The sequence below is a fragment of the Camelus ferus genome, chromosome 14, assembly GCF_009834535.1.
Source record: "Camelus ferus isolate YT-003-E chromosome 14, BCGSAC_Cfer_1.0, whole genome shotgun sequence".
Lineage (NCBI taxonomy): Eukaryota > Metazoa > Chordata > Mammalia > Artiodactyla > Camelidae > Camelus > Camelus ferus.
This window is the reverse complement of record NC_045709.1, coordinates 19355182-19372292: the sequence shown is the minus strand read 5'-3', so window position 1 is coordinate 19372292 and position 17111 is coordinate 19355182. Positions and strand designations below refer to the sequence as shown.

Sequence of the window (17111 nt, the reverse complement as noted above, 5' to 3'; positions counted from 1 at the left end):
TCACAGGATAGTCCTTTGCCAACAATAGCCAGGGTTTAGGCTAAAAACTCATCACTAGTCAGTCATCCCTATGTGTTAAGCAAACCATCTCCCCAGGAAATAGCACACTTAGTACTTCAGAGGTGCACGCGGTGCTTTGGCAGAGTGGCCACAAGCATAGTTTTAAAATTTCAAATCTTACGCTCTTTACTGTTGTTCAAGAGAGATAGGACGTGCCTACTGTCCACGTCCTGTGTTTATCTTTTTTCCCTTCCTTTGTTTATCTTTTGCATATTGATTTATGATAAGTTGTATGTTAGAGATATTAGCATTTGACCTATTTTAAGTGTTGCAAATATCTTCTTCAATCTATAGATTTCTTTTTACCTGGTTATGCTGTCTTTTAATGTACGTAAGATTTTGCTTTCTTATGTATTTATGGGTTTGATTTCATATTTAGGAAGACCTTCCATCCCCAAGATTATAATGGTATTCTTACATATTTGCCACTGATACTGTGATCATTTTAATTTTAATGTTTAGATCTTAAATCTGTAAGAAATTTGTTTGGGTATGTGATTTGAGGTAGAGAGTTCACCTCTTTGTTTTTCCACATAAGTAGCCTTATAGTCTCAATACCACCGATGGATACTCCGTTATTTCCCATGGATTTGAAATGCCACCTTTATTATATGATCGAGGTCCAAGACATGCATGGTTCTGTTTCTGGCTTTCTTTGTTCCATTGATCAACGTATCTGGGCTGAACCAAACTGTTTTCATTGCCGTAGTTTTATAGTAAGGTTGATATACACATCAAGCATTTTTTCCTCCTCATTGTTATTTTTTACAATTTTCATGGCTATTCTCAGGCATTTTCTCTTTCAGTTGAATTCTTAAAACAACTTGTCAAGTTTTGGGGAAAAAAAAGCTCGTTGGGATTTAAATTTTAATTGCCCCGGATTTAGAGAGTAATTTGAAAAAACTTGACATCTTTACAATATAACATCATTTAATCAAGCACAAGAAATGATATTACCTCATTTATTCAGGAATTCGGTTGTGTGTGTGTCTTTGTGCACATGTGCGCACCACACGGGCACTTGTACCCGTGTAAATATCCATCCCTGTTTCGTATTGGTTCTGCACATTTCTGATTATGAAATCTATGCATAGATTTGTTCTTCCTTTCAACTTTCTGCCCACAACTATCTATATAAGAATCACCTATGATATTTGAGTACCTTTTGATTATGTCATGCTTGGTACCAAAACCCCACCACCTTGACCCCAGCAAATCTGACCTCACTGAGACAAGATCTCTGCCCAGTGGCATGTTCTGTACTGGAGAGCATCTGCTGGAACCAATCAGAGCCTCTCTCATAGGGATTTTGTTTTTGAGACATAGTAATAGAATCCGCAGAAGTAGGAGAGTTAGAAGCTGAGAAAGAGAAAATGGGAAGCAAAAGCCAAGAGGCTGGGGGCAGGGTACAGCTCAGTGGTAGAGCATGTGCTTAGCATGCACGAGGTCCTGGGTTCAATCCCCAGCACCTCCATTTAAAAAAAAAAAAAAGCCAAAAGGCAGTACCATCCATGAGTAACCATAAAACATGAGACAAAGGAAAGAGATAATAATGGGTAACAGCTGTGGTAAAACAAATGTAGAAAAAAGCCGACTCATGCATATGGCAGAGTTGCAAGAGAAGCGGGAACCCCTGTTACGGAAGGATGACAGATCACTGGGGCATCCTCGTGAATAAGTCATACTATTGAGCCATCCAGAGTTTTCTTTCTTTCTTTCTTTCTTTGGAGCCTTCATCAGGTTTAGGTATCAAAATACTCAGTTTATAAAAAGAATTAGGAAACTTTTCTTCATTTTTGTATCAGTATTTTGAACTAGTTTTCTCTTTGCTGCTGTAACAAGTCACCACAAACTCAGTGGTTTAAAACAACACAAATTTGTTATTTAACAGTTGTAGAAGTCAGAGTTCCAAAGTGGGTCCCACTGAACAAAGATCAAGAGATTGGCAGGCTGCATCCATTTCTGGGGGTTCTAAGGGAAAATCCACTTTCTTGCCTGTACCAGCTTCTAGAGGCTTCTTGTCATCCTGGCTCCGTGGTCTCCCTCCATCCTCACAGCCAGCAGTGTTTTTTTCTCTTATCACATTTCTCTGATGTTGACTCTCCCGCCTTCCTCTCCCATATTCAGAGATGCCTGTGATTACTTTGGGCCCTTCTGGATAATCCAGGATAATCTCCCTACTTTAAGGTCAGCTGATTAGCAAACTTAATTCTGCCTGCAACCTGAGCTCCTCTTCGCCATGTAGCATAATACAGTCGTAAGTTCTGGGGACTCAGACATCTTTCTGGGGAAGGGAGGCATTATTCCACCTGCCACGATCTTCAGTGCTCTAGAGCAATTTGTAGAACACAGGAACTGTCTGCTCTTGGCAGGTTTGGTAGAAGACCGTGGCGAAGCCGTCTGGGCCTGGTGTTTTTGTGTATGTGGTCACTCTTTAATAGTTGTCTCTGTAGACATTTGGTCTGTTTAAACTTTCTCTAATGGGCTTAATTTTGGTAATCTGTATTTCTTTAGAAAATTATCCATTTAATAACGGATTTCAGGCTGATTTTGTAGAGGTCTGCAGTGTAGACTGTTACGATTTTTTATTCTTTTTTTCTGTTTCCTTCTTATCACTTCTTACTTTGTTTATTTGTGCTTTCTCTCTTTTTTCTTGTTCAAGTTAGCTAGTGGTTTGCTATTTTGTTAACTTTTTTTCAATTAAATCTACTGTTTTTTACTTCTCTACGTCATTAATTTCTACGTATCTCTTTATTATTTCCTCGCTAGTGCTTTCTTTTGGTTTACTTTGTTGTTTGCTAGTTTTTTCAGCTAGGTATTTTAGTCATTTATTTACATCCTTTCATTTTTCACTGATGAAAGTATTCCCTGCTTTGAGTTTTCCTCTGATAACTGCTTCAAATGTATCCCATATGTTAGTGTTTTTGTGTTTTGTTTTTAGTGGTTTTTAAATTTTTTTCAAATTTCAGTTGTATTTTCTCTTTCACAAAAAGAAGACTTTTAAATTTTTTCAGTTGTTGACCTTCTTGTTTTTAGTTTTGATTAATGATTTCTATTTTCCTTCCATTGGTTAATAATCTCTACTTTTATCGTGTTGTGATCAGAGTGTTGTTTGTAATATTTCTAACTCGCAGAACTTACTGATGTTTCCTTCTGATCATTTTTTGTAAATGATTCAAAGGCTCTTGATAAATAGACATATTTGCTTACATTATCAGAATATGAAGTTCAATCTATAGCCATAAGACTTACCTAATTGATTATGTTTTGTTTTTCTTTTTTGTCCACTTGATCTGTCTTGAACTAAGAATGGTAAATCTGCTTCATAAAGTAGGTTGCTATGTTATTTGGAAAATAGATATTCATAAGTGTTTTATCTCTATTATAAATTTGCCTTTTTGGCATTAAAAGGGGCTTCTTTGTTGTGTTTAATTAACACTTTTAGGCTTGAATTCTTTTATTTGTTGGATATCCAGATTGCTACTCTTGTTTTCTGGTTGTTTCCATTTACCAGGAATACCTTTATCCATCCATTTATACTTTGCCTTGCTGAATCATTTGGTTTTATATATCTCTTGGATATAGCATATATTTGGGGCTTACATTGTAAGCTGAATTGAGAATACTTCTCTTTTAATTGGTGAAATTAGCCCATCACACTCACTGATATGGCTGATATACTTGGTCTCAAGTCTGTCATAATGTTTTATAATTACATCTATATTTCTTTTTCTAAAGCTGTATAATCTTTGCTCATTAATTTTGAAGAATGGAATTTAGGGACACTTTATTTTTGTTTTAGTGGTTACATTTGTGCTTAAATCTTTTTTGAGTACTCACAGACCCCTGTTTTCTTATCTAACCTTAGGCTCTCCAGTTTGCCAGTTTTTAATTATATCCTTTAACTCCCCTTTATTGCCTCACAGCAGCCAGTGAGCTTAATTTACTTTCTTTATTCTCTCTTCCATTCTTTATTAGTTTTTAGTTTCATTATTTCTATTTAGTTGTCAAGATATAAGCATTTGTACATTAGTCTTCTATCTTCATACTCACATTTGTTCTTGTCTTAGATCTACAATTCTCTTCATAAATCCTTACATCAATCCTTTTGCTGAAAATTTCCCAGTCATCTCTTAGTTGAATGAAGCACATACTCTAGGCTGTTCCTTTTCTACCCACAGGTACAAAATTCCCTGTGTCCTTGTGTTTCAAACTTTTTCTATAGCCTTGACACTTGGACAGCTTAACTTTTTAGACAGGGCTTGTTTTATATGTTCTTTCATTTTTCATTTTTTTTTTTAAATATTGCCCCATTGTTGTCTTACTTTGACTATTAAATATTTCTGCCCTTATAATTAGGTAATCTTTTTGCCTAGGGGTCTTGATTTTCTTTAATCTCTGAATACTAGCAGGCTTAATAGGAGTTAAATAGGAATTAAACATGTTGGAGTTGTTTAAATCTGAGCTAGTTTCCTAGGTACCCAGTGAGTCTTTTCAGTATAAAGATTCTATTCTCTGAAAAGCTTTCTTACAGTATGTTTTTCAAGTAACAGACCTGTCCCATTGTTTCATTTTTCCTCTTCAGGAGTCTAATAATGTGAGGATTAATCTTTATCAGTTTTTCATTTCCAATATTTTCTCTAAGTCCTCTTTTACTTCTTTTTCTCATTTTTATTTTCTTGATTGCTTTCCTACCTTTTAATATGCTCCTCATTAAATTTTTATTTTAATTCGTCATGCCTGGGGCACCTTGTAATTTACTGCTTATTTTCTGAGATAACTGTCTCTTTCTTACATTTCAAAATTCAATCAACTCTCTTTCGATTATTTCCTGTTCTTTGTACATTTCTGTTCTTGGTTTTTGTATTTCTGTGTCAAGGTCTTTTTTTCATATCTCCCGGTGCTAGTTTTAGTATATTTAATTCAGCTTGAACTGTTCTCTTACAGTTTTCTTCTGCTTCATGGTTGTTTCTTGGAGGCAGTTGTCATCAGTTGAGGTATGTTCGATCTTATTTTCTGATTCTTGGTAAAAACTCTTTATTTATTTATTTTTTTCCTGTTCATTTTTGCAGTCTTGGGCTGATTTTCAAGATTCCTCTTTGGTGCCTTCTGTCAGTGTAGCAAAGTCCAGATTCTTTAGTGGATTTTGTGGGTGAGTGGAGCCAGGGATCAGGTCCTCTGGTTTGGGGGTACTCTCTTGTCCTGCAGCACCCTAACTTTCCCTCTAAATGTCTTTTCCCCTTCAGCACCTAATTGCCGTAGGACACTTTTTGCCTTTTTTCTTCTTTTCCAGAAGCTCTTTATTTCAAAGACTGCAACTTCCAATCACACATATCTTCAAGTTCCTTCCTGGGAGACCATGCTTCGATCTACTCGGAGACTTCTGTAATACTTCCACACTGAGAGCGTACTAACTACCCCTGCTCTTTTTTCCCCATAGTTTTTCTCACCCAGATCTTCCTCAGAGAAAAGTCTTATGGAAGAGCAAGAGTATGAGAGATTGCTTTCTGGATTTGGGTGGGTTTTATCTTTTTACTTATAATCATTTTGAATTTAGGCATTCTGGTTTTAGGTAATTTTTTTCTTCTTGTTATTCTTTATTGATTTATAAGAAGTGTTTGGAGATATGGACCTAGGTGGAGTCTGTGGTCTTCCTTCTCTCTCTTTCTAAAATTCTTACTGTATCTATAGACTATTCCTCTATTTTCTCTAAGACATTTATTTGTACCTCTTATCTTTTCTCTCTTTGACTTGAGCCGGTTGTTGACCTTCGTTTATTTATTTATTAACTCAGTAAATATGTATTCAGTACTACCCTGTGCTAGGCACTGTTCAAAGCAGAGAACACAATAGTGAAAGAATGCTGAAAACTCGCAACTTAAGTGGGAGTACATCCTATTAGAAGGAGATAAACAATGAACAAACAAGCAAGTTATGGTAAGTACTTTGGAGAAGACAAAATCAGGGGACGAGAGTGTAAGAAGTAGTGGAAGATGTAAGAGTGTGTGCTAAATTTACAGAGTAGTTGCAGAAGAAGGTCTCTCTGATAAGGTGACAGCAGTTAGGAAACAAGTTGTGTATACCCAGAAAGGGGATTGCAGGCACAAGGACTGGGGGAACGAAATGCCTGAGGAGGGAAAACACTTGACCTGTTGGCGGTGCACCAGGGAGGCCTGCGTGGCAGGGAAGAGTCCTAGATAAAGAGACCAGGGGGGTAAGAGAAGACCAATTCCTGATGGGCCATTGAAGGGACCCTGGCTTTAATTCCAAGGAAGAAGAGAAGCCACTGAAGAATAGAGAATAGAAAACAGACATACTTTTTTATTTATAAAATTTCTCCTACTCTGATTTGTTGAGAACAGACTGGAGGTAGGGACAAGGGTAGACACAGGAGCATCAAATGGCTGTTGCCATAATCCAAGGGCAGTATGATGGCAGCCTGGACCAAGATGCTTAGAGCAGAGGTGTAAGAGGTGGTCAGATTCTTGGTCTGTTCTTAAGGCAGAGCTGACAGGATTGCATGTAGGTTTATAGTTAATTACATTATTTTCAAAGAACCGTGGTCACCTTCACCACCAGTACAGATGCTTTGCAAGCAGCAGGTATAATCACTAGTTGTGGGACATCTGCCATGTCCTTCCCTGAAGTGGTAGCATATTTGGGAATCCGGGCACGTGATGTAGAGTAAAGGCTATGGAATTGTTGGTTTGAGGCCACATGGCAATCTACAGTGAGCATCACTGACAGCGTCTAGTGACGGACCCACCCAGATAAATGGCCAGGTTCTTACCATGAGTGGGAAAAAGAGAAAGAGGCAAATGGCAGGGTGGTTGTGAGTCAGCTTTCTCCCACGCTTGTATCGTAAAGATGACAGTGGGAAGTGGCACCTTAATGTCTGGGCTTCTTCAGAGCTCCAAATCAAAAGAAAAGTCCCGGTGGATGTCGGAGCAGTTTCTCCATCTTTGCTTGACAGTGTCTATGCAGTTGGGTCTGAGGATCACTGTTCTTAAGGGATTTTGAACAAACACCCTCCAGATGTTAGAGCAGCAGCTGTGTTGTTGCCAATCAGCAGGTCTCTCTGCTTCAACTTTAACCAGGGTGAGTCTGCTCAATCTTGAATGTATTATTCAGCATTCACTGGTGCCTACTGTGCGCCTGGTGCTGCGCCACATGATAAGGATGCAGTTATGTCCTTACGGGAAGACGTGGTCGCCACTCTCCCGGAGCTGGGGGCCTCATATAGGAAGACAGGCAGGCGGATCAGATGACTATTTAATTGCCATGGTAAGAAATGCTGCAAAGGAGGAGCAGAGGTTTCTGGGAGAACCTGAACCTGGTGGAGGGGCTGGGGACTCGTCTTCCCACAGGTGAGAAGCCCTGTGCCAAGATCAGTGACACATCACTCCCATGCCTGCAGTGCTCCCAGGAGGGCTGTTCTTGGGGAGGCTACTGCTTCATCACGGTGTAGCAGCCATCACAGCTTAGCAAGGAGGGCTGGGGAGCTGGGATGGACACCTAGGTTGGTCGCAGACACCATTCTACTGTCCAAACCCTTCATAATGGCCAGTCGCGTTGTTGACTGACATTCAGCTTAAGGTCCACGGTGACCCCCTTCTCATCTAATATGTGTTCAGTAAACAGATGCTCTTTGCAGTTTTGCCAGCAGTTTTCCCACGGCTGTATCTGATTCTGTCGGTCCTCCAATCTCGTCCAGCCTCTTTACTCACTCAGGTAGTAAAGATCATTTGGAATTTCAGTTCTCTTAGACAGTAGTCAACTCTTCTGACTGCAATGCAGAAACCTAAGGAGGATGCCTCTCCTCCTCCTAGTGACTGGCTTAAAAGGAGAAAAACATAAAGGTACCGTCAAAGACTAACAGACTACAAACAGGAAAGAGCGTTATACAACAGCAGCACCTTCCTACGTGGATATGACAGAAAGGTGGCATCTTCGTAGCTCTCTTTTGACAAGTATCTCGGAACAGAATAGTGTTATTTGTTTCTTTTTAAAATTCCCTCAATATTCTAAATCCTGTTTATTACATCAAAGGTGTTGCAGGGCATCTGTTGTCTGTATGCAGATGATCAAAACCACCAATTTACTTCCAGTTTAAACATTTCTGTTTGGTATTTTCCCTTTCCAGCCCGTTCTCCCCTCATTAAAATCTCTAGACGGATTGTGTTTGGTAAAAGCTACACACATTTTCCTGGCGATCCCCTTTGCTAAAATCCAGTGCAAGAGCCACAGCTCGTGTTTCAGATGCATGGAAAAAGGGGGGCATGGTCGGTGGAACCAAAATAAACAGATGGTTGCCTAGACAATCTGTAAGGGGCTCTTGCAGGGTCGTTTTTCATGGTTTTCTTTGAAATAAACAGTGAGACAGAGATACACTTTTTATCTCGTTGACCTCTTGCAAATGGTCCCATGGCTGACAAACTGCTTGAGACACCGAAGTGCTTCTGCCAAGAAGCCACCATCCCCGAGTTTGACTCCAGCGAGGTCCCCCCCCCCACGTCACTTCGGGAGACGGTCATGGAGACCCGCTCTCGAGGCAGGTTGCTCGTGCAGCGGGTGTGAACGTGAGCAAGGCACAGCGAGGGGGCATGATATTTTGGAGAAGACAGATGTAAACGATTATTATTACATGAAGCAGAATGTCATCAGCAGTAACTCGTACACAGAATGACGTGAAATCACAGAGAGGGAGCAGATTCACCCCCATGGAGGATCCGGGAGAGGAGGGGAGGTGGTGCTGACAGGACTGGGCAGGCAGGTTTGAGCAGAGGGAGCCCTGAGTCTGGCAGGGGTGTTCGGGGGCAGGGGGCTGGGTAAGGAACTCCAAGTTCAAGGAAGACAGAGAAACAGGAATAATAAAATGGAATACTTGAACACTGACTTATGCACATGGTTTCCACTATGACCATTTAGAGCTGTTTGTACATTGGTGTGTAAATGTACCTTGAAAAATAAAAACCACTACAGTAGGGGCTCTTGTTCCAAGTTTTGAATATGTGGGGCAATTGCATAAATATGTTTGAATCTCCTCTTTCTTTGGGTAGCCTCCCCGTCTCACCCTTGTCTCCTGTGGGCAGTGGAGACACTCAGACCTCACACAAGAATGAGCAGTAATTTTCTATGACAGCGCAATCTAAATCCTAATGTAGGAGGACACAGTTCCAAAAGGTGCAGAAAAACAATTCTGCCCAAAGAAAGCCTTCTGCACGTGGCTGTAGGGAGGGAGACATTAGCTTCTGGGACCTTCCCACTCCTGCTGCCCCGCCCGCAACACGGGCTTTTCTGTCTTCACCTGATCAGACACTTACTGTGCAAGGACCGTCTACCCGCAGGGGAATGCAAGCCACCACTTTTTAATTTTTAATTGTGGTAAAATGCACATGACATAAAATTGACCATTTTAGCCATTTAAGTGTACAGTTCAGTAGCATTCAGGGCCGTCACATGACGTTGCCACCAGTCTCTAGAACTCTTTCCATCTTGCAAAACTGAAACTTTGTCCCCGTGAAACAGCTCCCCATTCCCGCCTTCCCCCAGCCCCTGGCAACACCGTTCTACTTCCTGTCTCTATGACTTCGACAACTCTAGGTATCTCATGTAAGTGGAATCACACAGTACTTGTCTTTTTGTGACTGGCCTGTTTCACGTAGCATAATATCCTCAAGGGTCCTCCATTGTAGCAGGTGACAGGATTGCCTTCCTTTTTAAGGCCGAGTAATGAATGCTCTCTTGTACGGGTGGGCCACACTTTGTTTATCCATCCGTCAGCGGACGCTGGGCTTGCTTCCACCTCTTGCTGTTGCGATCAGCGCTGCTGTGCACGTGGGTGGACCAAGGCATGGCTTCTTGCAGTAAAAAGGTTTTCTCCCAAGGTGTCAGAAGTCTCAGGAACAGCCCTCGGCCAGGTTTAAGCCCGAGGTCCTGGGAGCTTCTCACTCTCTGAGGCCTTCTCAGGCTCCCTGCCCAGAAGGGCAAGACTGTATGAGAAGGAGGCAGCGCTGTCATAGAGCTCAGGCCGGGGTCACTGCCCTCCCCCTGAAACACTTAAAACAGCGGAAGTAACACAGGCTGGCAAGATGGTAAACAGTGCAGATTCACTCCCTCTCCGCTAGTTCCTATTCCCCAAGGGTCAGCTCCTGTTGTATGAACTGTGGTTTTTTCCAAAAGCTTTATTGTAGACCTATACAAATGTATATGTGCGTATAGTTTCGCTCTGTATTTTGTAAAAGTCTATTTTCTGACTCAGCAATATTTCACCATTCCATACGGTGGAAAGATGTTGGCTGTCTAGTATTTCCATTTTTGTGCTGTTACAGACAATGCTAAATGGAATATCCTTATGCATGTATCCTTGTATATATGAGTGTTTTTGTAGGTTAGAAGTAGATCTCTTGGTTCAAAGTGTATATACATTTAAATTTTTGATAGGCACAACCTAAAGAATTATGCCAGTTTACCTGTTAGCGCTGAAGAAAGATTTGAGCTTATTCTTTCAAGTTTAGAGCACACATTCCAGTCTGTTCTTATTTAATCACCAAATATCCTTGTCCTCTCTACAAGCAAATCTAAATAACTTGTCCTATTTAATTAAAATCTGCTTGGAAAATCTAAACTTAGTAAAATTATCTGATTTTAACTGTTGTCTGCTTACAGTCTTAGGCAAATAGAATGGGCAAAAATGCAATTATACATTTCTGCAGATGGTAAATTTCAGGATTTCTCCTTTGAGGTACAGGAAGTATAAAGTTAATCGTGTAAATATTTGCATCTTCCACTTCCAGGATTACGTAAACATGTTTTTAAATACCACGTCTCTTTTGAAATTTAAAGGAAAACAAAAACAAAACCTTTGCCCCCACCACTCCCTTCCCTTTTTGATTTTCAACTGTTCAAAAAATTACAAATCATCCAGAAAGATCAAGTCCTCTAAGACTGTTATGCTAATATGCCCAGGAGATATATCTGCCCCACACCCCAATTTTAATTACTTAAGTCACTTGAATGGTTAGTGTATGTCAGCTGAGACAAGTGATTTCACAATTATAGTTCAAATATAGAGATTTCCATAAATGAGGCCAGAAGTGTTCCTGGCACATCAATTTGAAAATGAGCAGTTGGTGGTCCCCAGGCAAGATGCCCCGAGAGGCGGGTTACATGCAGGAAAGGCCACATATAACACGTTTATACGTATTTTTACTTCTCGGGGAAATAGAAAGCCAGTATTTGAGCAGAGTCGCGCCTCTCCCAGACCTCTCCCTAGCCCTCCGCCCGGAGCATCCCTGGAAAAGCAGCTCTTTTGTGTTTCCTGCGTCCTCTGCAGGCGTGTCTGCGTCGCGCAGGGGCGCATCCGCACGCGGGGGAGGGCTGGGAGCGGCGCGCCTGCTGTCCCCTCCGGGAGGTGGCATCGGTAAATGCTCGACTGTTATGCGACTATTGATTTGCCTCACTCTGAGGATTCCAGTGGCAAAGTGACCCTCCCTCCGCCTGTCCCCTCCCTTCCTGGCTCCTGCCCTCCCCCCTCCCTGCAGCAGGAGCCGAACGCGGCCGCCCTGCGCTCCTCCTCCTCCTCTCGTTCTTCTGGCTCCTGGATTCCTGAAGTTATTAGGAGAAATAAGGTAGCCGAGGGGACCACATGGAAGTTGTGACAGCTCCCAGCGGCGCGCCCCTCTCGCTTGAGCCATTACCTCGCCTTAGGAATTACCCGCTGACACGTTGAATGAAGGAGGTCCCCTTGCCTGCCAGCCAGCCTGCCGGGATGGGCCACTGCTGCTGCAAGCCTTACAACTGCCTTCAGTGCCTGGACAAGACGGTACTCTGCCTTCCCTCTCTCTCTTCCTCCCCTCCTCCTTCCTAAGGGCAGAGAGGCCAGAGCCAGCCGCCTCTGTCCCTGTCCCCAGCATGTGTGTGCCCTTGTCTCGTGGGTGAGCAGGAGGCTACCTGACTGGTTCCAGTGTGCTGAGTTGTGAGCGGTGTTCGCAGGGACACCGGGGCTCAGACTCTGCAGTGCCTTACATAATTGTCTCCCTGCGGTCTCCCGTGTAACTGTTGCATTCTCCGGAAACAGTAGGGCTCTTGAAATCCCAACTGCCAAGAAATCCTTGGAGTATTCTTACTTCATTTTGATGTACCTGTGAAACCTAAGACATTCCAGTGGGGGAATTTAGATTAGCTAGACGTGCTTCTCTTGGCCAACTACTAACTCTGAAAGTTTACCACTCTTCCTGACACGCAGCATCCATCCTTGTCATTTCTGTTTCTGAGGTCAGAGAAGCAAGCATCAGTCCCATTATTCTCTCCGTATGTGTTCGTGTCACGCAGGGGTGAAAAACGCAGAGGTGAAAACTTAAGGAGCCAGAGAGTCTGAGGGTGTGTTCCAGCTTTCACTGCAAGGAAAGCTCACAGCCAGGGAGCAGAGAACACAATGTGAGAAAGACTTGTATGACAATTCCAGCAGAGAGCCTTTCTTTGCTGCTGACATTTGCCTGTGAGCTTGCAGGGGGACTAGGGTACGCTTTTAATTTCAGAACTAGGAATGAGTTGGCAAGAAATCGTGTCTCTGTGATAGATTTTATTATCACACGCATTTGGATTTATCTAAGATGCATGAAATGGAATTTAACAAGGGGTTGAAATTGCCTCCTTTCTACCCATGGGGGTCAGCTAGATGGCTTGAGGTATATAGTCTGGGACCAGGTGAAAGGAAATAAATGACTTAATATAAAACTCATTACAAGGAGGTCACTTGGGAATGTGTTAGTTACCAGTTCTGTTTATGAACTTTGACCTAAAGTAGAGTTACCTACCACCTAGGAAAATTAAACTGATATCTTAGAAGTCACCTGGTCGTTCTCTTCCCATAGAAATAATTGTCGCAGTGAGATTACCTTTGCTTCCATGAATAAAAACTAAAATGTTCATACACGCATTTCTGTGCTTTTAACAAATAGCAATATAAAACATTTGCACTCAATTTATCTGCAAATCCAACACTGAAGTGATTAAGCCCTTTTCCAGGAGAAATGGTCACCAAAAGGTATTGAAGGAGGCTTGTTAACAATAGTTATTAGAAAAGGGAAGGATTTATTACATGCACAACAGCAGTACAGTACTCATAATTCTAAGCTCTGGTACAAAAGTTTTAGAAATAGAAACTGTAATATAAAGGCCTTTTTTGAGAAAATATATTTTAAAGTGAATCCATCCTCCTTTTTTGTTTTAAATCAAGTTCTTGAAAAAAATGGTCCCCATTTCTTCTTTAAACTGGAGATTTTAGGAAAATAATTAAATGTTATTTCATCTCTTTGGCAGCATATTTGTGTTTCAAATGTTTTAGCTTTGAAACTTTGAAACTTAATATAAATTTTTCTTTCCTGGTGAAAGCTAAAAAACTTACCCTGCGCTTGTCAGCTTTCTCACTACGTTAGACCCGCAGTTCTTGATGTTTCTTTGCTCTATTTTAGAGTGGTATTCCTGTTGGAGATTTTGTAGAAGTGTGTTCAGAGGTGCTCATTTTAGGAGTTAAGGGGCTTTCCTTTTTCTAATTAAAAAAATCATTGTTTTATTTAGTTGCCCACCTTTCAGGATACCTTCGCAGGCAGCGTGCCAAAATCATTTGTTCATTCTGTAGTTACCTACTGGGCCATGCATTGTACACGAGGACTAACATGGGATTCCGTTCCAATCGCAAACCCTGGAAGTCAGCACTCCTTTAAATCCCCCAGTCAAGTCCTTCAGTCTGTTAATCAGCTCTGACACTCTCAGCACCAACGTGGTTTGAAAGAGACCTGATAAAAATGGTCAGTGGAGTCGTTGCTGATGACTTTAGCCCATCGTAGTAAACAAAGAAAAAATAAAAGAAACATCCCCCCAGAGCTTTGTGTAGGTACAGAACAGAAAATGTTGTTTTGTGAAGTAAAAAATTTTTAACAGTTTGATCACAGTGCAACTAAAGATGTTCTGAAAAGAGCAGGGGCACATTTGAAGATACTTCTTAGGTCATCAGTTTCAGAGAGAGGCTAAGAAATGGAAATCCTAAGACACTGCTTTAGCATGAATTTTTTGCGGGGAGCAATGGAGTGAAAACCCAGAGTAGAAAATGAATTTAAAAAATTATTAAATGAACAAATGGTTTTTAAGAGCTGATTGTGCTTCAGTATTTTAACTTTAAAGACACCTGTTCATTGACAGTATTCACTGCTCATTTACTATGTGCCCAGTTACTATGGGGACTCTTAAAGAATTCTTAAAAGGCACAACCTGCCCCATGGAGTTTACCAGTTATATGTTCGGTTGTACGTCCTCCTTTTCCAGAAAAATTGCAAGTGGGGTAGGCAGCAGGGACACATGCAGAGCGATTCAAACAGTAGTCCAGCCTGGAGTGTAATTAAGTGAAAGTTATGTGGTGCCGACTGCACCTGTTTCTGGAATCCAGTCAAAGGAGCAATCAGTCAGTGCTGGAATCAAAGGCAAGGTTTCTTGGGAAAGGAGGGTCATGACTTGTACGTTGAGGAACGGGGTAGAGTTTTGAGAAACGAGTGAGGAGAAGGACTGTAACTAAGCAAAGAGCACAGGGGTAAAGATATTTCAGGCCACTCTGGTGAAAGGTGAGAGTTAACACTGGGAAACACGAGCATGTAGGGAGTGTGGGAAAGTGTTCTCCAAGCTGAGAGCTGGCCCGGGTGTTTTAACTGGAGTTAATAAGGGAGGGCAGTCCCTCTTGGGATTGGAGCAGAGAGGCATTCTACAGACTCATTCTCCAGGTATTTTCAAAGGAAAGGTATGACCCAGGAAGGGCCTCTGGGACACCAGTCGGGTCCCCAGGAGTCTGTTCACTGGTGGACTCAGCGTGGTCCGGGCTCAGGCCAGCAGCTCTGCACAGACAGAAACCTCCCGGAGGTGGCCGTTCCTAGGAAGGCTGAGTTACGCAGAGAAGTCAACTAGATGTATAACTAGAATGCCGACTGGTCTTTGTAACAGGAAGAACTAAAACTGACAGGCAGACGGGCGATTACAAGCCTGATAAAGATGTGATGTCTTTTTAGAGTCAGTCCATGGTCATAAGAAGCTTTGATGAGGATGCAGTCTGAGCCAGCGAGTTGCGTTACGTAGGCATCCCGTGACTCAGCGCCTGGCGTGTCCATGTCCCGTCACCCCTCCAGCCCGAAATCACCTAGGAGGCTGTGCAATCGTGCTTGCCCCGGTGGCCGCGTCTTCCAAGCCCCCTTCGCTTTGCTGCTTCACTCCCGCCTCCTGCCCCCACCTCATCTTGCTGCTTTGAGTGCTGTCCTGTCCGTTTAGGGGTCACTTGGCCTGTCTCTACCCATAGCCTTTTATGTGTTGACTGTTATCTCAGAGGCTAACCTTGTTTACCTTTTCTCTAAATTCTTGGCAGGGGTGTGAGTTGGGACAAGGTGCCTCACTGCCCCTCCCAGGTATGCGTGGGTGAGGGGACAGTAATAAATTTGGGAGGGTGATCAGAGGAAGGTTGAATCCAGAAAGGTCAAGAGACTTCTTCAGTAATACATAAACGATTAAAAGTCATGGTTCTGGTGAGTTTTCTTTTCTCTCGCTGGCTCTGAGATCCAGACTTTCCCAACATTACTTCTTTGGATTCACATTCTTTCCCCTTGGGGCCCATAAGTCTCTGTCCTTCCTAATCATGGCTTGGTAATCCAGGTGTGGTCTGACGTTCCCCTGTTGACTACAGCCTCTTAGGTAAGTTAGGTTTTGCAACCACTGATTCCCCAGCATGCATGACGGCAGAGGCTGGACTGACGCATCTTGAAATTTAGTCTGATTTCCTTTAAAACCAGATATGACTTTGCTCATTTTCCACACGAGTAGACACTGACATGTATTTAAGAATATTAAGTGTGAATGGTGCTGTCCCTTTGACCAGTGTATATTAAATTTCATTTCCGGGTGGAAAAGCAGGCACAAAAAAACAATGGTCTGTGTTCATTATATGTGGGAGATGTAATACTTATTGATTAAGTCAAAGCCTGATGTCAGTGCTGCCTTAAAGCCATAACTGAAATGAATAAAAGGTCAGTCTCCCTCCCAAAGGAATTTTCCACAGAGCCATATGATGAAGAATCTGGCCAGTCTTCACAATATTAATACTGAAAATGAACGCAGTCTTCACAAAAGGCAGTGTGAGAACAATGCCGGAGACTTACCATGTTCTGTTGATGTCACCTTGTGGCTGGCTCGTTTTGAAATATGGAAGAGCATGCTTCCTTATTGAGACGAGGTTCTACCACGTGGAATTAAGCCCTAAACTGAACTTGTGGAGCGCTGGGTGAGAAGCAGTATTGCTTCTGGGAAGAATGAGAAAAAAAAAAAATCCCTTAACCTCTTTGTGATTTCATGTGTATGAATGTCCCTTAGATTTCAAACCTTCACAATAAAAAGGATCTAGATGTTTCCTCAAATGCCCGAAGTCTGTAGATGTTTCGCTGGTTACGGTTCTTTTGTTTAGCCTGGGGAAGAGTGGCCCAGCTCGTGGGGTTGAATTTTCCTGGTCTGCGCTGATTTCAGGGCAGGCTAAAAAGATAGAAGAGATTAGTTGGGAGTCTTTAGGCTTCCATATGTATTTTTTTTTTAATTTTACGTGCATATAATGCCCCTCTTTAAAAAAAAAGAAACAGGTGGGGAGGAGGTAGCTGACAAAAACATTGAGAACCACAGTGAATTGACATTGTATTTTATGAAAGTGTCATCAGTACCCATTGTAGCTGATTAAGCATTCTCTCAGGGACCGTCACAGACCAGAGGCAGACACTTGGCAAGAAAAAGAGAAGGGTCCATCCAATGGGGTGACCGAGGTTCCCAGAAATAGCCCCAGGTGCTGTTTTGTGTCACTGGTTCTCCTGGCCTTTTCCTAGGAAGCTCCTTTCATAGGCTCCTGCTTACTCATCCTCTGGTCTCAGGGACACTCCACGCCAGCCCTGCCTGGCTGAGTTATAGCCCGTTGTTTTGTAATTGCTTATTCATTTACTGACTCTCTGGAAGACTCTTAAGCTCCTCAAAGGCAG

At 42.2% G+C, this 17111-nt stretch overlaps 1 protein-coding gene across 4 annotated transcripts in view; it reads left to right on the top strand.

The window, feature by feature from the left end:
- Positions 1-17111, top strand: part of MTUS2 (microtubule associated scaffold protein 2) — a 410325-nt gene that overhangs the window by 328326 nt on the left and 64888 nt on the right. The window contains exon 1 of one of the 4 annotated variants that reach the window (XM_014566210.2): positions 11452-11884. The exons of the other annotated variants lie outside the window; for them this stretch is intronic. Within the exon in view, the coding sequence (XP_014421696.1) occupies positions 11792-11884 (93 nt within the window). The 5' untranslated portion in view covers positions 11452-11791. Of the gene's footprint in view, positions 1-11451; positions 11885-17111 lie in introns of those variants that run through there. 4 annotated transcript variants of the gene reach the window in all.